Genomic DNA, 20550 nt, shown 5'->3' on the forward strand with positions numbered 1-20550 from the left:
CCATTTTTCTGTGTGAAAATGGGAGATTTTGGAGAAAAGTTGTCCAGATGCTGCAGTGAGGAGCTGAAATGCCTCTATTGTGGCAAGTCCTCCGCTGGATTTGGGGAGACTCTCCTTTATATTCCCAGGTGGGATTCAGGCTCTTTTGGAGGCAAAAGCAGGTGGTGGAGACASAGAGTCCAGCTCTGGACTCATCTTTATGAGGCTGATTTCAAAATGGACCTGTAAGAGCACTCTGGGTTCATAAGAACCAGCTGTGCAGCAGAACTAAGGGTGCTAATGAGGGCTCTGCTAACAGATCTGCAAAAAGACCCTGGCACCCACTGCACCCTAATTCCTGGGGCCAGAGATACCAAGGTCAGTCTCTCTGCTGTGTACCCTGCTCTCCCTGGCAGGGCCTTGCAGTCTTTGCCCCACCACAGTCCCAGGATCTGCTCTGGGCCCCCCCCCAGTCCTGAAAGACTTGATGGCTCAAGAAAAAGCTGCATTCAAATCCTTATCTAACCAAGACAGATGAAACTGWTGTGCCCATAGCACACAACTCTGATGCCACTTCAAATGCAGTGGAAGGAGCTGCCTTTAATCTCATTTCTGGAGATGTGATGCTGTGTTTCTCATCTCAGTCCCTACCCTGAGGGATGCTGGGGTAGGGGCATTTTTCAGTTCCTCTGACACAGAGCCATGGGCTGGCTTCACATCAGCTCATAGATGGCTTGGAAGCAGTTTTGTCCATGAATGCGAGCAAAGGTGGGCAAACTACAGGAAACCCTGCTTCAACTCGATTGCCATCCATCTTCAGGRGAGGTTTGCACTAGTGCAGCTCTAACTGGGACGTGAACGCGGGGAATTACCTTGCAATGAACCTCATGGTCCCATTGCGTGTGGAGGCACTGCGGCTCTTCACGGGGCAAAGAGACATCTGTGCACAAGCTGAAGCTCTTGTGGGCTCTGCACTCCCAAGACCCCTCTGCACYATTCCTCATGAGCTAGTGTGACTGTATGGCGATAATAGAGGGTTGTCTGACTTCCCTGACAGCTGCCTTAAAGTCCTGGGTGCATTTGCCAAGATTAAGTCTGTTTGCTAAGGAAATGCTAGTTTCGTGAGCAGAAAGTGGGCATGGATGTGTGCCCACCCCAGTGCCCTCCCACGAATGCTGGCACWTGGCCATTTTTATTGAAACCAGCCAAAGAGAATCAGGTATATTTACTCATTACAGGAGAAAGTGAGAGAGAAAAAAAATGTAAGTGAAGGCTGCAGTAAGAGTTCAACCTAGAATAACCCATGTGGGAGATAAGTGTTATGAGTGACTCAACACCAAGAAGAGTTTCAGTTAGTGTTCACGCTTTTATTACACACCAGAGAATCCAACAACAAGCTCTACAGTAAGACTGAAACTACATTTTTCTACAAAATCTTTAGTTTTTATGTACAACATGAGTGGATACCCTGCTCAAGGGAGCTGACAGCAGTCTTTAAAAAGATCTAAATGCTCTTAAAAAAATAAAAATTCCCTTAAAAATACGCCATGGATGGCTTTGTTAACCATGTTTAAGGAACTATTTTACAAATGAAAAATGAAACCACTTTTAGAAATATAAATTTTCTTTCAAAAATAAAATACACTTGAAAAATAAAGGAGAATACCTCTTTCCTAAGTGGAGCTTCAGGCTTCCAACCCTTATATAAAAAAGGTAAAATATCTTCTAAAAATTATTTCAAAAGTAACACTTTGTTGAGATTTTGTTTTTAAATCACTATATTAAATTATCTCAAAATGACAGAAACGTCATCCCTAAAGAAAGAATGAWAATTTTAACCAAGATCTTGGGTTTTTTTAATGCACACAATCATTCTAATATTTGTTGTTGCTGAAGAAACTGAAAGTGGGAAGAAAAGACAGTATTTAGAGCACAGAGGGACCAATTTAGAGATGGGTCTGTGGTCTCCTCCTTAAGATCTTCATGGTGTTGAAAGCAGCTCTATGTTCCCACTCAGATGTTGACTCAGGCTCTGTGCCCAGGAGCCCATCTGACTCGTCATGTCCTCAGGTCAGGGCAGGGCTGCTGCATGTGCCCACTGTCATCTCAGCCGCGTGATCCACATGCACCCTTAGGAGAGGGATGCTTGTGGCCACTCTCAGTGCAATGAGGCCTCCTGTACGAATTACTGGGGCAACGATTAGCACCTTAGGGAGYGCCCTACCTACCAGGTGGTCATGCTGGATGAGATGGAGAGTCATGCYGCGAGATGAGTAGTCTTGCCACCCACCCATGACCAGCATACACCTGATGGGCATCATGCAAACACCACATTTCTAGAAATCAGGAAAGAATATGGAAATAGGAAGAGAAAGTAGAAGGGACCAGTGATGTCCCCACCGCGCCTCTGGGCAGGTAAGAGAACAGCTCCTGATTCAACAAACAGWATCAAAAAAAGACTTGGAAAAGTCACAGGCAACTTGTGTGGCTAAATACAAGGCAAAAGAAGCTAGCAGAAGGCAAAAAAGGAATATTCTCACCAAAGTGGAAGTCACATCCATATCACTGGGCAATCCCATGGCAAACCAGGATAAGGGAGGACAACAAAAGATTTTTCAGGTTAATATGTTCGAGTTTCACAACCTCTCCACCCCCCCTGCCCAGTAAAGGAATATATTCAACTACAGCAGAAGTAGGAACCTGCCAGAAACTCCTTGGAGGTGAGATGCAAACATCATTTTCAAAGCAGTCATAAAAGGAGCTAAGCTTTTGACACTGTTAACTACAGGGTTGCTCAGCCCCATCTCTACCCTGGATGTACTCTGTGGTGGGGAAGAGTCAGGAGAAGCTCCTCCTACTGAAACATTGGTAGATGAGGTTTTTAGCCAGGAGTCAGTTGATCTAAGTGAAATACTGATCTAAGCTACAGGTGGATTGAGCTTGTGAGGCTGAGGGATAAGATACTGACTGACACTGCATGTGAAAAGGGCAAGCTAGCACCCAAAGCTGTGGGGTGGAGGGGTGGCATGGAGTGCTACGACTGCAATTATCACCATGCAAACCAAACCAGGGTACAAACAGTAAACGGCAGAGGAAAGAGTAGCAAAGATTTTCCACAAATGCATCCTGTGTTTATGGTGCTGCTTCTTGCACTCCAGGTGGCTCTACTCTTTGGCGGATGGAGCCGCCAGGCACCCCCACCAGCCGCTCTCCAGTGTGGGTGGCTGGGTGCTGGGCAGGGTGCTTTTCGAGGGTGGGGTGATGAATCCAGTGGTAGATCTTGCAGAAGTTTGGTGGGGAAATAAACTCCCAACAAATCCCATCCCCTCAGGATGGCCACCCCAGCACAGTGTTAGGCTAAGGACTGTTACCTCTGTGCTTAGCTCACTGCCACATCTTCACATGGGTTTTTTCCACCCCAACAAACTTACTCATCCCAGAGGAAAGTGCGAATGAATTTTGTGGTACTTTGTGCCCATTCTGGAGGTCTCAGTGTGTCATTCTTTGTTCACATAGAACAGGCAAGAGTGGGCTTGTCTCGGACTCATGGATGCAGCAATGAGAATGGTTGTATGACGTGTCTGAATGGAGGTCAATAGCCCCTTAGAGCCAGAGATATCTGGTGGGTGCTCCAGTGTCAGACCTCATGTTGGCACTCTTCTGCCTCAAATTCAGTCATTAAAATTAGGCAAGTCTGAACTCAGCGAGTGAGCTCCCTCCATCCTAACCAGGAAGAGAGAGGTAGGAGCATCCAAGTACCAATGCACCCAGCCATCTGACTCCAGCAGACCTGGGCTTCAGCACCTGCAGAGCTGCACTACCATGGCACAACTTCCAGCCACAGCCTCCCACTGCCTTCTCCAGCTTCTGCAYGGGACTTGGAGGACATCTCTGAAAGGGGTATTCGGGGAGCGGCTGAGGATGTTGAGAAATGCCCCTGGGGGAGGGGGATTTTGTTCAAGAAAGAATATGACGCCTGCTAAAGAAAAATGTGCTAACTTTGGGGTTTCTGCCTCCAGACTCGTCTGTAAGCCTGACRACACTAAGACATGGGTTTGGCTTTAGGGAAACCAGCTGGCCATGTTGTAATTCATTTTTGATCACCACAGTGGTCCTTAAAAGGCTCAAATGAGGGTGAGTGCTGACTAACCCCTCTGATGAGACAGTAGAGGATAGGCAGGGAGCCTGTCACCTACTAGTCAGTTCAGACCCAGAGGAGATGGCTCCACAGGGGTTTTCCCCAGGCTTAGCTTACCCAGGAARGCTGGACAGATGCCAACAGCTTGCACAAATGCCCGCATTTTACCTCATTATTTGGCCCTGTCTTTGCAGCAAAGAGTTTGAAACCACAAACAATTGAATGTGGTTGGCAGATTTATCATTGCTTAGCATGAGTCATTTAGCACATAGTCCTCTGCTAGGCTATCTTCTTCTGTCGGCCACAGTGAAGACAATGCAATAGGAGAGAGCAATCCAGAGAGGCTGCTTAGCATTTTGACTTCAATTTGGAGTAACAGTATCAGCCCTCCATAAATGGGGTGTGCAAGCTGAATGGCTTTACTGCTACCCACTCARGCCCAGGACCTTCGAGCTAGGTGAAGCTCATGAAGGTCTTGCAGGGTCCTTTTAGCCAGACCTGCCTGGATGGTGTCTGTAAAGATCCAGCTCTTGAATCTCACAGAATCACAGAATGGTTGAGATTGGAAGAGACCTCTGGAGATCACCTAGTCCAACTCCCCTGCTTAAGCAGGGTCACCTAGAGCACGTGAATTCATGAAATTAATCACAGGGTTTTTTTTTCCCCTTTGGTTTCAAGCCTTGGTAGATGCAGAGAAGCCATGAAAATGTTAAATAAAAGGCTAAATATTGTAAAAGTGAGCAAAGAGACCATTTGTGGCATTTCCCTCTGCTTTAAGGTAGTACTGGTTTCATAGTTAAACTCACACAATTGCATTTTCCTGGTGAAACTAAGGTAAAAACACTCCTTGAATTTTGCACTTTGGCTTTCTTCTGGTTGACTTAGGGATTCAYGGGGCCACATGGAAAAAATTCTTGCAGAAACTCACTGTGGGTCACCTGTGCCCCCTTCTGAATGCCAGGTCACTGTGGGCTGTAACCCACTAGTGCATGTAGGTAACYAGTGTTTGCAGCCTGCTTTGCTCTGAGATGTGTCTTCTGTGGTATGAGTCCAGCTGGGAACCCCTGGAATAAACAGGGATGAGGTAGCTGCTGAGCAGGAAATGGAAATTTCAGGAAAGGGAAACTGAAGCTAAAGAGCAGAGTGTGCAGCTTGGTGAAGCATTAGTGGAGCTGTGGYTTGGAGTGCTCAGGTCAGCTGGTGGGACTGGGTATGTGGGGAAGTGGCTGCTAATAAAAGGGGTGTTAGCACTACCCTTGTGTCAATAACACTAGAAATGCCCAAGTGCCCAAAGGCTGAAGAAGCAGCAGGTCATTCTTACCTCCCCACAGCTCCCTGGCCATCKGAGAGGCAATGGGACAGGACAGCGTGGCAGAGCCACAGCATTGAGGGACATCAGCTGTGAAGACATCAGGTGCCAGAGAAGATGGAGAGAGGGGTTTTGGGRTGCTCTTTAACCCTCTTCTACCCAACCTGCCCTGCTGTGATGCGATGCCCTCTCCTCCGTCCTCCTTGTGCACAGCAAGGGGCTGCTCTGGAGGATGCCCATCCTTGGATCAGGGCATCCTTTCATCAGACTCTGGAGGCTTTCAGGTACAAGGTTGGGAAAGGGAGTTACTGGTGGCACTTGGCSACACACTGTCTTCCTGGCATGCCTGTACAGCTGTGTGCTTCAAGGAGGGAGAAACAACCTGTRCAGACAGCAACGCCGGTAGAAAACACACGCTTCAGCCTGGTTTAGAGAAGACCTGCCACAAAGGTGTGTGAGGCACAGTGAACAGGGATGCATGTGCATAAACCCTGAATGTTGYAGGGAAGAGCACAGGTACCTGAGCCCAGGAAGCAAAAGAGAGGGCATCAGGGTTGCCAATAGTAGTAAGTAAGTAGGGTGGTATGGGCAGTCCTGCTCTGGGGCCAGAATGATGTTCCTGTGTGCCCCCTAGCTACAAGGAACCAAGCATGTCCCCAAACATCTGTGCCACTGACTGGCACTGCTAGACCCCAGCTACGGGCAGTTTCAGACAAAGAAATGTTTATTCTTCCAATATTTTTTTCCTTTGTTACTTTTTTACAAAATTTCTCCYCCTTGTGCCTGCAGACAAAGCCTGGCCAGCCTCCAGAGCTCGGTCAGACCTCGTTGCCCTGTCCATCTCCTCTTCCAAAGCCCAGTGAGGTCTTGCTCCCACTGTGCCGTCCCCAAGCCGCTTGCTCCCTCCTGCTATCCCCAATCCCCGCTGCAACACAGCAGCATGATGCTCAGAACCTGAGCAGTGCTTTGTCCTTGCAGAGCACAGGATCAGAGTTTGTGGGCTGGCTCCTCTGCCCAGTCCAACCCACAGGGCAAGGGAAGACACAGGGAARGACCAGGTTGTCAGGGCCAAGTGCCAGGAGGTGGATGATGCCCCCCTACASTATGAAATAGGGAAAGGGCAAAACCAGATAGACACATCCACTTAGGGGAGGGGCGGGGGGTTGACCCTGTCTCTGTCACCCTGAGACAGTCTAGACAGGGACAAGCACTGTATTGCTGGGGCTTTAGACATCCCTAGGGGAGATAAGTGCCAAGCAGAAGATGATGTGATTTGATCTGATCCCAGCTGGGCTGGGGTCAAATGAGATGAGGAGCCCGGTAGGGTGCAGGGGCTGGACTGGGGCATGCAGCCATAGGGAGAGTAGGCACCAGGTGCCACCCTCTCCAGGTGGGTCATTGGAAGACAGCTGGGCTGCCCCTGCTTTTACAGATCACAGGGGTTTACATTGATACAGATCCTCAGGTCAGCAGACGGTTGGATTGCTGAAAGGGCTCAAGGCACCTTGTTATCGTCCACATGAAGAGGTGTTTGTTCCCAAAATTCCCATGGAAAGAAGAGTACGTAAGGTTCACATTAGCACATGTCATATGTATATAGTGCAAATCAGAGCCCCAGCACCAGAGGGTTCATACTCTGGTTAGTGGTTAGGATGTCCCATGGGTGCAATCCTGGGCACTGCGGACACTCTAGCCCTTGATCTTCCTCACTGCAAGGTGATTTGCGCATCATCCATTGCTTTCCAAACCCTTCTTGTGCAGAACGAGGCTCTTATCCCATGTCACTGCCACACTTGCTCCCACCTCATGCCCTATGGGAGAGGAAGGGGAGCACCTTGGAGAAGGCTGGCAAGCCTTCAGGAGGAGACACAGAGAGCCTTCCCTTCTGGAGCAAAGCACAGGGCTGTTCTCAGAGGGATCTTTGGCTGGCCGGAGAGGAGCTCTGGGTGCAGTCCTGAAGGTGGCTCTCACCATCTGCAGCACAGCCACAACATCCATCCCCATACCCATCCCCTTCCCCAAGGGTGAGGAAGATCCCRGGAGAAGGGTAGTTCTGCATCTGGCTGCCACCACAGCCAGAGGWGTGGAGGCCTCTCACATATGTCCCCAGAAGGATTTCAGATCCTGAAGGTTGGGGACTGATGGCAGGCACGATCGAGGTTTGCAAGGCTGTGCCATGCCAAGGGAGTTTGTGGTTTTCCGCTGGTCCCAAGCAGGAGGATGTCTTCCAGGTGGGCATAGGAGCATCCTTTCTGGGCGACATGCAGAGGTGGGAGCCAAAGGTCCAGGCCATTTCAGGACTGTGACGCAGGAAGTGAGGATGACGTGTCAAACAGGAAGCCAGGAGTGAAGAGGGAATGCCAGGCTCAGAAGAGTCCAGCCACTTCCTGGAAGCAGGGGAGCAGAGAACGTCACCGCTCATCACTGGTTCATGGGTTCCTCTTCCTCCATCGGCTCATCCTGTGTCCTGCAATGGAGAAATAAGGCACATGAGAGGAGGAGGATATCTGCTCCCCGGCAGTGCAGCACAACTCATCCCTCCCAGCAAACCAGGGGCTTTCTGTTATATCTGACTTCTGTGCCTGGGGCTACACAACAGCCTCCCTCCTCCTTGATGCTTCTCAGTCCGGAGATCCATGTGGATCCTAGCTGAGCCCCGGCAAAAATGAAACAAGGTGGTGGGCAGATGGGGACTCTGCTGTAAGCAAGTGATGGGAAGAAAAGATTTGGTTTGGTTTTCRTCTTGTTTGGTTGGGTTTGAGGACTATCTCCACAAAGTGTTCCAACCTCCCACAGTTGGTCTCATGGCACTGGGAAGCCCCCAGGGAAGAGTGACGAGCCCAGCACTGGATCACCTAGAAGCAAATCAGGTCCTGGCTATGTAGGTGTAGGACCTCACCCCACCACCCACTGGTGCTGAACTCGGGGGCCAAATCTGTCATGAGATGTAAGGATTACAGGATCAGAGCTCTGGGTAAGGATAACAGCTGTAATTTCTGTTTCCTGTACCCCAAGACCTGTTTAAAGCCAGCACAGTCCTCAGCACCTCATCTGGCTGTGGGACATGGCCTGTCTTTACTGCTATCTTCTTGCTACCAAGGCTCAGGGCCATGCACACAGGGAGTGAGGGGCACCCACCCTTCCCAGGACTGATTGAGGGCATCACCTCTTCTCCACCATCACGGCCACTGAGAGGGAGGCCAAGGCTGTGACGGTCTCCACCTCTTCTGCTTCGTGGTGCTGCGCCTCCAGGAAGGAGCATCCCAGCTTGGAGGCAAAGCGCTGCACAGCAACCCAATATTTACCTGGAGGACAAGAAAGGATCAGGAGTTGCTGGGACGGGAGTGTCCCATGTTTCCCTTCTTTGGGCAGCTCCCCTTGCAGTGAGTGCACCACCCTTCTATGGGGCAAAAACTTTCTCCAGAGAAGAGGGAGATGAAGGGCTCCACTGGGGTTTTTAGGGAGCAGATCAGGCATGTGACAGCCTTACCGAGGATGGTTGGGCTGTGTGTGTACCACATGCACTGGGACAATGTACACTGGGAACAGGGTTAACTGGAGTAGGAAGAAATGTTAATGCTATGATCTTTTACACAAACTAATCTTCCTGCCCGAGCTCTGGCCCTGGGACACTCACTCTGGACCTGGATCACGGTTTCCAAGGAGCGCACAGCATTGGGATTTGGTTTCTGCCTCATACTTTCTTCTGGGAGAGGATCCAGCTGCCGAAGGAAGAGAAATGGGGCATCAGAGGGAKTGAGCTGTGCACAGGGCTTGCAGCTACAGGCACAGCTGCAACAGTCATAGCCTGTGGTCAGCAGCGTTAAGTCAAGCTGAGCAAGTGCGWAGCGGTTGATCACAACAGAGCAGAGCTGAAGCTCAAAGCTCCAAACTCTGCCCACTGCAGCAGCAGTCTGAAGCTGATGCTTCACCTGCTGCTCAGCCTGTGCCAAAACTGCTCAGTGGGACCTTTRTCTCTACAGGTCTGCCCAGCTCCTTTTGGCTGGAGAGGGAGAYGCAGGAAATCCATCAGCTCCTGATTGGAGGATGGGGAGTGCAGGCTGCCTCCCAACTCCACTGTGAGGATGTAGCCCCCCTGGGTCTCACTGACTCTCAAGCTCTCACCTCGTTGCCCAGCAAGGCTGACACACAGGCCTCAGATGCATCGCAGATGGCTGTAAGGTCATGGCCACCTTCTAGCGCGAGGACTATGGCTCCCCCAGCCAGACTCATCAGCTGTTTCGTCATGTAGCCAAAGCCTGGAGAGGAAGGCGAAGGGGTGGTCGTTAGCCTCCTGCCAAGGACGTTGGGGCTGTGGCCTTTGATGTCATGCCAGTAATACCCAAAGAGTTTTGCCTGCTCCATGGAGAACTGCCACCCAGGGGGCAGTGCCTCCCCAATGGCTGTGGCCCCAGCCCCAACTTGGATCGGCAGCAGGAGCAGCCTGCTTTGATCCAGCGGCCCGTCAGTGTTGTTTCCAGCTCCTTACATTTGGCAGAGACTTTGTAGCCACCCAGTGGTGGTGGATGGCCATCAGCTGCGTCGAAGCCAGCCGACACCAGCACCACATCAGGGGAAAATTCATGTGCAATTGGCATCACCACTGTCCTGTGGGGGGAAGAAAAAGTAAGAGGTGCTAAGTACTGGACTCCAGAGCCTTTTCTCTGCACCTGGAGCAGCCACCAGCTGGGGACCCCAAAGGTGGGCAGCAAGCCAAGAACAACAGCTCTGAGACCAACAGTTCCCCAGCTAGTGCAGCTTAACCCAGCTTCTCCAGAAAGCAAGGCTTTTGCTCACTTTTACGGGTACWGGATGAGACCAATGGCAAAGGGAGAGGGCAGAGTGCTAGGGAACAATATACAAACAAATGTGATGGATATAGTAAGAATTACAACAGTTCTGCAATGCCTCAACTCTCCTCAAGGACCTCAGAAGTGGTGGGTGTCTCTAAGAGTTGGGGAGCCCATGGCTCATGGGTTCTGCAAAACACACCTGCTTTTCATTTCTGTCCTGTCATCCCCTTCTCAACCAGGGGGAGATGGGGTGCCAAGGAAGCGTGTGCGTGCAGGCTGCCCCCAGCCATGCTTAGGGCCTCATTGACATGCCTTGTCCCCTGCAAAGCAGTTTASGGGTGGCATCTTGGACTTTCAGCCCCCAGTTCTGAACTGCTACTCCCATACTGAGAGTTCAGAGCAGCATCAAAGCCTCTGGCTCATTCTGAGACCCAGAGAAAGAGAAGAGGAGCAGAAATGAAAGCAACAGTACCTRAAAGCTGCCAAATACTCGGGGTCACCCATGGGGGGGTCGAGTCCTCCAGTCCACGCTATGTTGACATTAAATCCCTCACCAGGGCCAGCGCCAACCTGTAAGAGATCAAGAACAGCAGTGAAGGCCTGGATGCGGCTTGCAATGATGACGGGGCTGTTCTTTGACCGGGCTCCATTACTGTCAGGCTTGAGGGAGGCAGGGTTGGGTGTTCCAGACCCCCTGGTCTGTATCAGAGCCATGGGCTGCCGCCAGCATCTGCCTGGATGACAAATCCTGGCTCTAGGAACAGTCTGGCTGTAAGGAGTTTTCTGAAGAATACCAGAAGCTGTGGTGTTTTCCTGACATTTCACAGAGCACTGTAGCCATCAGTCATTGTGCTGTTGGCTGCAGACTGGGACGAAGTGCAAGAGGATTCTGTGGCTGTGGAAAGGAGTCTACAAGAAGCAGACTAAAACAGGATCCACTCCACATCCCTTAAGGGGTCCTGACACCCTCTCCATTCTCCTAAATGTCAGCAAGGAACAGGCAGCTCCATGCTTTACCTTGTCCCACCCTCTGGGATAAGGAGCCCTTTTCCTGCAAGGAGYCAAAGCAGTGAGGATCCCTCAGCCTCTGGGGAGACCATAGACTGATGTTGATATTGGTGGCAAGGGACACCTGGAGGTCACCAGTCCAACCTTCCACTCACATGACTGTCCCCAGCACTAAAGCAAGGATTATCTAGCTGAATCTGACCATCTTCAGGGGGAATTAAAACAGTGTTTGCAATGTTTGGGTATTTTTAAAGCCCAGACTTTTAATCCCAGCACAGGAATATATACTGTGTCCAAGTCTCCAAAGTGGCTCTCCAGGCAGCTAGGTGAACCAAGCAGGTTCAGGCATGAATGGGAAAGGAGTCTGCAAGGTACCGACACAAAACTACCCACTGATCAAACCTGGCACAACCTTGCCCTGTTCTCCCTGCCATTGCCCTCATCACCAACACTGTTGTCCCTGGGGAAGAGCTTGTGTCCTACTCAGCTTTGCTTTTTACCTCATCGGCAGCTCCACTACCAGGGAAGAAGTTCCCATCATCATGACGGTGCAAAGAGATGTAGAGAACATCAGGGTCTCTGTAGAAGATCTGCTGTGTCCCGTTGCCRTGGTGAACATCCTAGAGGGAGAGAGATGTTGGGAGAGTAGTCTTCATTTAGCCTCTAGGGTGGCCCAATAGCCTAATGGAGCAAAAAACAAYTGGATCCCTCCCTGCTCCAAGCCAAGGGGCCGTGCTCCCTGAAGGATAAGGTTTTCGTGCTCTCTGATCTAGCTCCAGAAATAGCACGGAGAGGAACTGCAGATGCCAGCTCCTGGGGACAGCTATGGCAGGGGAAGAGCCAGGACATGCTGAAGGAGAGAGATGACTTACCCAATCCACAATGAGAATCTTGCTGAGTTTCCCTTTCTGCTGCAGCTGCCTGGCAGCAATGGCCACCGAGTTAAAGAAGCAAAATCCCCTGCAAAGAGGTAGTTGGAGTTGGTCAATGCTCTGGGGCCCTTACTGAGCAYCTTTGCGCTCTGGCTTGTCAGGTCCCCAAAGGATGGGTTCTCCCTTCCCTTCCCCCCAGGTCTGGATATGGATGGGTCCTGGGAGGGTTTAGTCTGGGAGYAATTGGTAATTTCAAGCCAAGGACCCCTTGTGCTGTGTAACCAGCTCCGACAGAGTGTCTACAGGGACCTGATGTTCGGTGCTTCCCACGCACCAGCCCAAAGCACTGCAGGTTGGGGAGGGGAGGCCGAGAGGCAGCCTGGCCTTACATGGCGGTGGAAGGATCTGCATGATGTCCAGGGGGACGCACCACAGCAAAGCCGTTCTGAAGACAAAACAAATGGAAGGTGATCAGAGCCACTGCTCCCAGTTTCGTGCACCCATCCACCCCAGTGCTGGCCAATCCTTCTGCACAGACAAGAGCCTGTGTCCTGGCTACCCATGGGCACAGCTTGGTATCAAGACCAGAGCAGTGCAGGGGTAGAAGCACTCAGTGCCAGCCAAGGAGAGGAAAAACTTATCCCCTGGGATGATGGGACCACTTAGGCTGGTATTTGACCCCCCAGAAACCTTTGTGCAGGTAGTTCAGCTGTCAAATCTGTCCTTTGACAGAGATCTTCCCTACAATCAAATACAAAGGAATGCCAGATGTCCCCACTGCTGCCGAACTTGTCACCAAGAGACTGAGAGGCTTAGAGATGAAACACCCTACTGCAGCAAACGTCCAAAACCCCCAGGCAGTGACAGCTCCCTTCTCACCCTGCCATGGGGTTATATACAGCTCTGGGCTGCCATGTGTTGCCATCCTACCTTAAGTTCCCTGGTGGCCACCTTGAAGGCCAGCTCGGTGACGCTGCCTGCGGCCCAGCGGGCAGCGTTGGAGGAATGCAGTTCGTTCCAGATGGTATCACTGTCCACCTGGAAGCAAGTGGATCAGTCAGACAGAGATGGGGATAGGGCATCGATGGGGGAGGTCTTGGYCTGGGGACCCGTGCACTCTGCTAGGCGCCCTGCTCTCTGCTTGGTGCCAGGGACTTATGCCCCGCGCAGCCAGAAGTGCCAGGCACCATGGAGCCAGACTACCTTGCATGCAATCAGGCAGGCTCCCATGTCAGCTCCTTGGTGCTGCTGGTCAGGCCAGCAGCTCCTCTACCAGCCATATGTGCTGTTTGGCCAGCCTGAGCCCCCAGCCAAGCAGCGTGGTGGGGGCTCTCCACAGGCTTTGYGCAGAATATCTCACCCTGCACCCAGGGGCTGGAAGGAGTGACTGAGAAAACACTAGTTACCTTTTTTATCTTATTTTATTGTTTAACCAAACATCTTGGTTTGATCAGGATCACGTCAAGGGCCGAGCCAGAGCCGGAAAACTCAAGTCTCTTCTGATCAACTCCATGTGTGCAACTCAAAGGCTCCCCTCTGCCCACTGAGAGGGGTAGATCCAGCCCCCCCCCCTCTGCCTTCAGGGCACGGGCGAGAGGAGGGCAGGGAGGGGGAGGCAGAGCAGGAAAAATGGATGCAAACGGGGCTGAGAAGAGCTGGCGCCCAGCAGCAAGGGCAAGGGGAGGAGAAGAACCAGAAGAGGCAGCAAGAAGGCATGGAGTGAGACCCTTCCTGAAAGAGAGAGAGAACGACAGAGACAGAGGGAGAGAGAGGAAGAGAGGAGAATGCAATGAATGGAGAGAAACCAGGGCAGCAAGCTGTGAAAGGAGAGGCAACAGAAGTGTCTGGAAAGAAGTGTCAGCCTGCTATCTCCATGACACTGTTCCCCTCCCCCAATGGAGACCACAGCTTGTGGATCCCTCTGGATGTCCCACCATCACTGCTGGGACACTGGACCCAGTGCAAAGGGCAGGGCTCCCATCTGCCACCCAAGTTTACTCCCTGCTGACTCCTTGGGCTCTTAGGAATGGCTTTAAGGGGCTTTTGGTTACTGCATCCCCTACAGTAAGGAGAGGATGGAGTGCCCAAGGATGGAGTGCTCCTGCCTGAGAACACCTGRCCTTGGTAGGCCAGTGACACCTTCCCATGCAGGCTGGCACTGCCTGGGCCTTGGTGGAGCCAGTTCTCCCTGCAGAGAGGGGAGGGACAGAGGCTGCCTCAACCCCCAGGTCATTTCCAGGTCTCTGAGCTCCCTCAGATAGCACACAAATAAGAGCTGAAGGGAGCTGAGAGCAGCCCAGAGGCTTGGGGAGCTCATTCTACACTCAGACTCACGAAYAGTCCTCAGTGTGGACAGGACAAAGGAAAAAACTTGTCCAAAATTGGCCAGGGTAAAGAACAAGCACTTACCCCCACTCCTCCACAGGGCAGCATGACAAACATCCGCTGTGACAGGATCCCTGAGGAGAAAGAGGACAGTGAGGGCTTTGGAGAGGAGGAARTAGGGATGTTCAGGGACAGAGCACAYAGGTACCAAGGAGGTAAGTTTGACYGGGCTGCTTGGCCATAATTATGAACAGCRTCCAYGGGAGATGTGGACAGCTGCCTGGCTGCAATCCCCAAGGCTGAGGATGCTCTGAAAGCTGGTGTGAATGTGTGGGGCAGTCAAGGAAGGTTCAAGGTGARTGCACTGACACCTGAAGGAAGAGCACTGTTTCCAGAGCCCAGGAAGGCAGGGCTGCTGGTGGCAGGGCAGTGCCATTTGGAGGGAGTGCTACTTCCTTCCTTGACACTGGGCAGCAGGGACAGAGCCTTGGCTGAGGCTCAGGGTACCCTGATCTGGCTGAACCTGCTGTGGTGCTGAGGATCAGGGCATCCGGGAGAGCAGGGCCTGGCAGCAAGCGCATAGGTGCTAAGCTCCCCGGGAAGGACTATGGACGTGGCTGGACTTACCTGCTAGCTTCCCGTTGTCCAGTTTAAGGCGGTTGAGGGGATTGGTGCCGTAGAGGAACACGTGGCGCTCGGTATGCACGCACTGCAGCTCTTCCAAGGTGGCCTTGCGTCCCCGCAGACACTGCAGCAGACAGGAGCTGTGAACAAGCTGCTCAAGGAGGGGAGATGTGGGCTCTCCCATCCACACATACCACTGGTGGGCATGGTGCAGATGCTGCCCTGCTCCCTGACCTCAGCAGCTCAGAGAATCAGTGATTTAAGGTCCCATCCCCTTTCCYAGAAATTTAGGAGCCCCAACCCTGCCCTGCAGAAACTTGCTCGAATCCTTTTAAGGGAAGAAGCCTCAAACGGTGGAAGCCACAGGACATTTGGAGCAGAAAGAGGACAAACATWTGCACCAGGGCAGGATGTGTGACTGTGGCACGTTCTGTGCCACATCTGCCACTAAACCCTCTATCTCTGCAGCAGGGGAGGCAGTTGCACAACTGAGTATGCTGCTTCTTGCATCAGATTTGAACTAAATTAAATCCCTTCATCATTAGGTGCAGATCAGGCAGGAAATGCCAGTATCATTTTCCTACAGCTCTAAAGCTTGTGTGGTTCAGAGGCAGCCTAGCTACTAACAGACCAGAACTGACACTGATGTCTCCTGAGTCAGCAAAAAGCCTCAATCYTGTTTCAACAGAGATCACACATATCCCTATGCCCATCCTCCAGCCCAACAAACTCTTGTTGCCATCCATAGCTGGAGGATGGAGCTAGCCAGATCAGCAAGCTGCATTCTGGCACTGCCAACAAGGAATGAGCTCAGTCTTTCTCCCAGGGTCTTTGTTGCCTGGATGATGGGACAAAGCGATTGAGAAGATCTGGGGATAGAAAGGTTGGAGGTGGAAGTAGGATACTAYCACCCTTACACTGTTAACACAAGATCTGTTTGCACAAGCACCCTCTCCCTTGTGAGCGGCTCACAGGCATTCGGCTCCCACTCCGCCTCTCGCACTCACCTCGCACTGGCTGCGCAGCCCTCTCTCCTGCAGGCGGGACCAGATACTCTGAATTCTGCCTGCGTGCTCTGGGTGGTTGCTGTTGTCGCCACAGGAGCACTGGTGTTTGAGCATCACCGAGTCATAAACCAGCCCTGCAAATGCACAAGTAGGTCAGGGCACCACAGTCCCAACACCARACTGCAAACCCAGGCCTTGATTGCGCTGCCCCTAACTCAGCTCCTTTTCAGGGGCTGGGCTGTTGACTAGGACCCTAAACTCCACTGGTTATTTGGTTTGACTAAAAAAGCTCCCTCAGATGATGGTAGCCTCTGTTGCAAGAGGCTTGAGGCAAATTCTGCTTTGGGTATGCAAGAGAGCCCAAATGGTCGTTCACCAGCAGTGCTGGACCAGGATGGCTTGGAAAGGGCATGTCAAATCACTTTGCAATAACTGACCTCAGTTAACCGGCTGAGGACCTGGGGCTGCATCCTCAGGACCTGCTCTGGTCTTTGTGCGGCAACTTGAGCACTCCCGGGAATATGTATTTTTGTCCAGGATTGAGTGGGACTCTACCTAAGCTTCCCTTGGGCATGCCCACCTCCAGCTCTTCTCCCCAGGCCCTGCTGCTGTTCCAGCAGTGACACCGGAGCACAGCATCCCCTTGTGAGGGGACATGCCATACCTGTTGTGAAGTGTGGCTTGGTTGGCTGTTCCTGCACAGGCAGAGAGAGCGTCTTGGAGGCTGGATCCTGGGCAGGAAGGGAGACACTCGCAGTGGCAGGAGATGACTGGGCCCTGGAAAGRGGCCTGTGCCCTGCGTGGACAGTTGGGACCATGGGGGAGTCAGCCAGGGGCTGCCGCTTGAGAAGCTGTTGCTGCATGCGCTGGTAGGGATCCCAGAGATAGGCCTGATGGAGAGAGGTGGCAGTGAGCACGGCATCTCCAAAGAGGCTTGAGCAAGGTGCCACACACTGCTCTGCAGGGAGAGYGGACCGAGCATCACCCAGCATGAAAAAAGGAACCCAGTGCAGTGCACTCTCCCAGGCCAGGAAGAAGCCTTGCTTCCAGGACGGTCTGGATCTGATGTAGTCTCCTCCATGCAAGGTGGCTCCAAGCCAGTGTGCAGGAGCAGGGACATGTCACACAGTGTCTGCTGCTCTCTGCTGGCTCAGTCCTGCACTGCTAGGCAAGCCTGCCGAAGGCGCAGCAGTTGGGGATGATGCTCAGCCTCACTGGCATCCCAAAGTGGCTGCAGTGCCCAATTCCTGTCCTAGCAATCTCTGTCCTTGACTCTACGAAGGGACAGATGTGGTGCCTGTGCCCTTACCCACATACCACACGCTATCTCCTATTTCTAGGAGATAATGGACACKCATGTGTCTCAATGTATGCCTGAACACATCTTTGTCAACTTCCCTTGGAATTCATTTTTGGAGGGTGCCAATTTACCAGCATCCCTGACAGTTTAACTGAACTAACCCCTTGCATACACCGATATGCTGGAGAGGTGTTTTATCCTGTCAGAGACACTTCTGCCCCAGGACAGACAAAGATTCCAGCACCCTCTGCAAAGAAAACACATACAAAGCCACACAAATTGGATGCGTCAGAAGCAGAGCAACTTCAAAAGGTTCCCTGTGAATGCAGTCACATGCTACATTCAGACCTCAGCATTACTAGGCAGTAGCTCCTTTTCCTCCCCAGATGCTCATCTGCACATGGGTATCTTCAAAACACTGCCCTGCTTGTCTAGAGGCAAATTTTGGAGTGCCAGGCAAGGCAGGTCTAACAAATAGCATCAGTCAGTAGCCTGGGTAGCTGTGTGCAGAGTCTAAGTGCTGGCCACRCTGGTCTCAGGACAAAAGCGTCCTTTAAAGTGTGTGGGGTCTTCTTGGACAAAGACTGACCTGAATCTTCCCAGTGTCAGAACACTGCCAGCTTTGCTGATCTCTTTTTTTTTTCTTTCTTTTTTTTTAAGCCTCAAAAGCAGAACACCAAGGGATGGAGAAAAAGTTGCCAGGGCAACTGTCTCTGGCATGCTGCTGCCCCCATGCCCCTGCTCTGCCTCTGCTGCAGCACTAATGTCAACCTCATGGCAAACTGCAAACCTGGTCTGGAAAGTGCTAATGAACCGAGGCAGAGGTGGACTCAATGACAGCGTGGGCACAAGTCCCACTGTTTGGGCGTGCAACCTGAGACAGGCCACAGATCACCACATGCTCAGACACAAGGAAAGCAGAGTTTCCCAGGGTGAGGGAAGCTGCAGGGCAAGGGGCAGGGAAGCCCTCTGTCTCTTTGAACAGCAGTAAGTACTATGGAAAACAAATAACTGCAAAAATTGCACCATCCATATCTCAAGCAGCTTGAGCTGAGGACTAATGCCCAAAGCAACTAAACCAGGACTTGACATGAGAACAAGGCTGAGAACTCCACCTCTTCCAGTCCCTCCTAAGCCTGTTTCTAAACTTCAGACTACCCAGAGGGCTCCACACAGCTCCATGCCAATCCAGGAAAGGCATCAGACCCTTTCCTCACGGGCTTCTCATGCCTAGTTGGAAGCAGACTGCTTAAAACTGGCAGCCTGTACACCTGCCTGGGCTCTCTAATCTCTGCCAGCCCTAGGATACCTGCTGTAGAACAAGCTCCTCTTGCGATTGCATCATCTTCTGCGTCCTCTCRGGCTCCTTCACGCTGCCTCCTGGCCGTGTGGGCTCCATGCGTGTCCTTGTCTGGTCACTGCTCTCACCCCCAGCCTCCGGGAGTGTCCCCTCTGCCTCCATGTCCTCYGAGGAGGGAATCTGCCGCAGACGGGGCTTCTCGCTGGACTTAGCCATGCGCTGCAGATAGAGGGACCACAAATGAGCACAGAGAGGTGACAGGGGCCAGGATAGAGGCCAGACCAGGCTGTGGAGGATGTGGAAGATGGCAGGGAATCTCAGGGGCAAGAGCACCATGGATGTGGGAGCCAGTGAAGCTGGACAGTCTTAGACATCTGCTACTACTTGCCCAGAAGGAAGGGTTGCTATCCTGCACCCTTGCAGTATCCTTCTCTTGGTACCTGCTGCTTCCCCTGGGCTGAACTCCCATGACTTACCTTGCCCAGATGCGTCTGTTGCTTGAGTCTCTCCAGGAACTGGGTGTGATGCTGCTGGTACACCAGTTGCTGCTGGATGGACTTGGGGTTCTGGGGCAAGGGCTCCGAGCGGGTCCTCCCCAGTGGTTTATGGTGGCCTGGGAGTGACAGGCGCTCTGCAGAGATGAGCGAGGGGGCGAAGGAGAAAGGGACCGTTCCCAGACCTGGCACTGAAGGGAAGAGGAAGCAGAGGTGAGGGGTAGCCTTGCATGCTGGGTGGACATGGCACCCCACACTGCTGTCAGCCCACACCATGGCAAGCAGCACTCCTGGGCATCCTAGTCCAGCAGGGCCAGAGATGGGTTTGCCTTACTCACTGCCTGGCAAGCCAGTGGGAGAAGGATATRTAGGAAGCAGCACAAGTTTCTCTGGGCAGGGGAGAAGCTTTCCCAGCCTGTAGAGACTGGGGAACATGCTGGGAAAGAGTTCTGATGTGGTCCAGCATTCGCCAGACTGGGCAAGAAGCAGCAGGCAGGGATGGGAAAAGTGCACCTTCATGGCTCTCTTCCTTCTGACCCCCTGCCTTGGCACCAGGCAGCCCCTGGGGACCTGGGGATAGGCTCTGGCTGTCCTAAYCATCTCAGCCCTTGCTCCATTCTCAGTGAGGACAGATTCCTTCACCGCAGGTATCACAGGATAAGGACAGAGACGAAGCCAGGAAGCAACACAAAGGAGCAAGCTTTCGCTCCGCTTTAGTCAGAGTTGATAACCCAGAAGGGTTGGGAAGAATAAGGCAGCTAAAGGTACAGCCAGGAGGTCTCAGTTGCCCTGTTCAGCACAGGGGCATTAGTGAAACCTGCTGACACAAGGGAGCCTGCAAAGATGCATGAAAGACCCCTTGGAGGGAGGTTCCTGGGATGAGGGAAGAGTGAATGACTCCACACCAGTGCAGCTTTCAATGCTCCAGCAGGGTGAGCGGCAACTTCCTGCAGCTCTCCTTGCTTTGTCAAGACTGGTGCATGCTGAGCTCCAGCTTATCATGTGGCAAGGATGTGCTTGCTAGCTAGTTGGATCCAAGGTCAACATCTTCCACCCGTTGACCACAGCTCAAGAAGGGTAACAGAGAATCAGATCTCCGGCCTGTGCTGAGAGGTAAGGGAACTGAACTGAACACTGCCACTGCTGTTCCCAGGCATTGGAACYGGCCCAACTCTGTCCACGCTCCTGAACAATTCCCAGATGCGATTTCAGATTTAGAACAGACTGGGGGCTATTCCCAGCAGATAATCTGGATCCACTACGTTGCTTTGCAGGCTGCAAGATTTTATACATACAACCACATGCCAGCCAGCCTCAGCACCAAGCACTGCTCCTGGACATGTCTCCTCTATTAGGACAGCAGCAGACTGGGTCATGCTCTTGGGCCTTTCTGGTGCAATG

General features: G+C 52.3%; 1 protein-coding gene across 9 annotated transcripts in view; it reads right to left on the reverse strand.

Moving 5' to 3' along the window:
- Positions 1–1325: 1325 nt before the first annotated feature.
- The window catches only part of HDAC7 (histone deacetylase 7), a 120662-nt gene continuing 101437 nt past the window's right edge, over positions 1326–20550 (reverse strand). For 8 of the 9 annotated variants that reach the window (XM_085313861.1, XM_085313864.1, XM_085313859.1 and 5 more), the window contains 16 exons: positions 19132–19340; positions 18665–18874; positions 16720–16945; positions 16056–16189; positions 15052–15172; positions 14509–14558; positions 13030–13137; positions 12489–12544; positions 12100–12187; positions 11728–11847; positions 10692–10789; positions 9916–10034; positions 9552–9685; positions 9064–9148; positions 8593–8731; positions 1326–7893 (listed from right to left, as the gene is read on the reverse strand). In XM_085313861.1, coding sequence (XP_085169987.1) covers positions 7848–7893; positions 8593–8731; positions 9064–9148; positions 9552–9685; positions 9916–10034; positions 10692–10789; positions 11728–11847; positions 12100–12187; positions 12489–12544; positions 13030–13137; positions 14509–14558; positions 15052–15172; positions 16056–16189; positions 16720–16945; positions 18665–18874; positions 19132–19340 — 1943 coding nt within the window. In that variant the 3' untranslated portion in view covers positions 1326–7847. Of the gene's footprint in view, positions 7894–8564; positions 8732–9063; positions 9149–9551; positions 9686–9915; positions 10035–10691; positions 10790–11727; positions 11848–12099; positions 12188–12488; positions 12545–13029; positions 13138–14508; positions 14559–15051; positions 15173–16055; positions 16190–16719; positions 16946–18664; positions 18875–19131; positions 19341–20550 lie in introns of all 9 variants that reach the window. The other variant, XM_085313860.1, reaches the window with a different exon arrangement.

Source organism: Rhea americana, unplaced genomic scaffold (assembly GCF_003343005.1).
Source record: "Rhea americana isolate MKP2758 unplaced genomic scaffold, rheAme1 scaffold_399, whole genome shotgun sequence".
In the NCBI taxonomy this organism is placed as follows: domain Eukaryota; kingdom Metazoa; phylum Chordata; class Aves; order Rheiformes; family Rheidae; genus Rhea; species Rhea americana.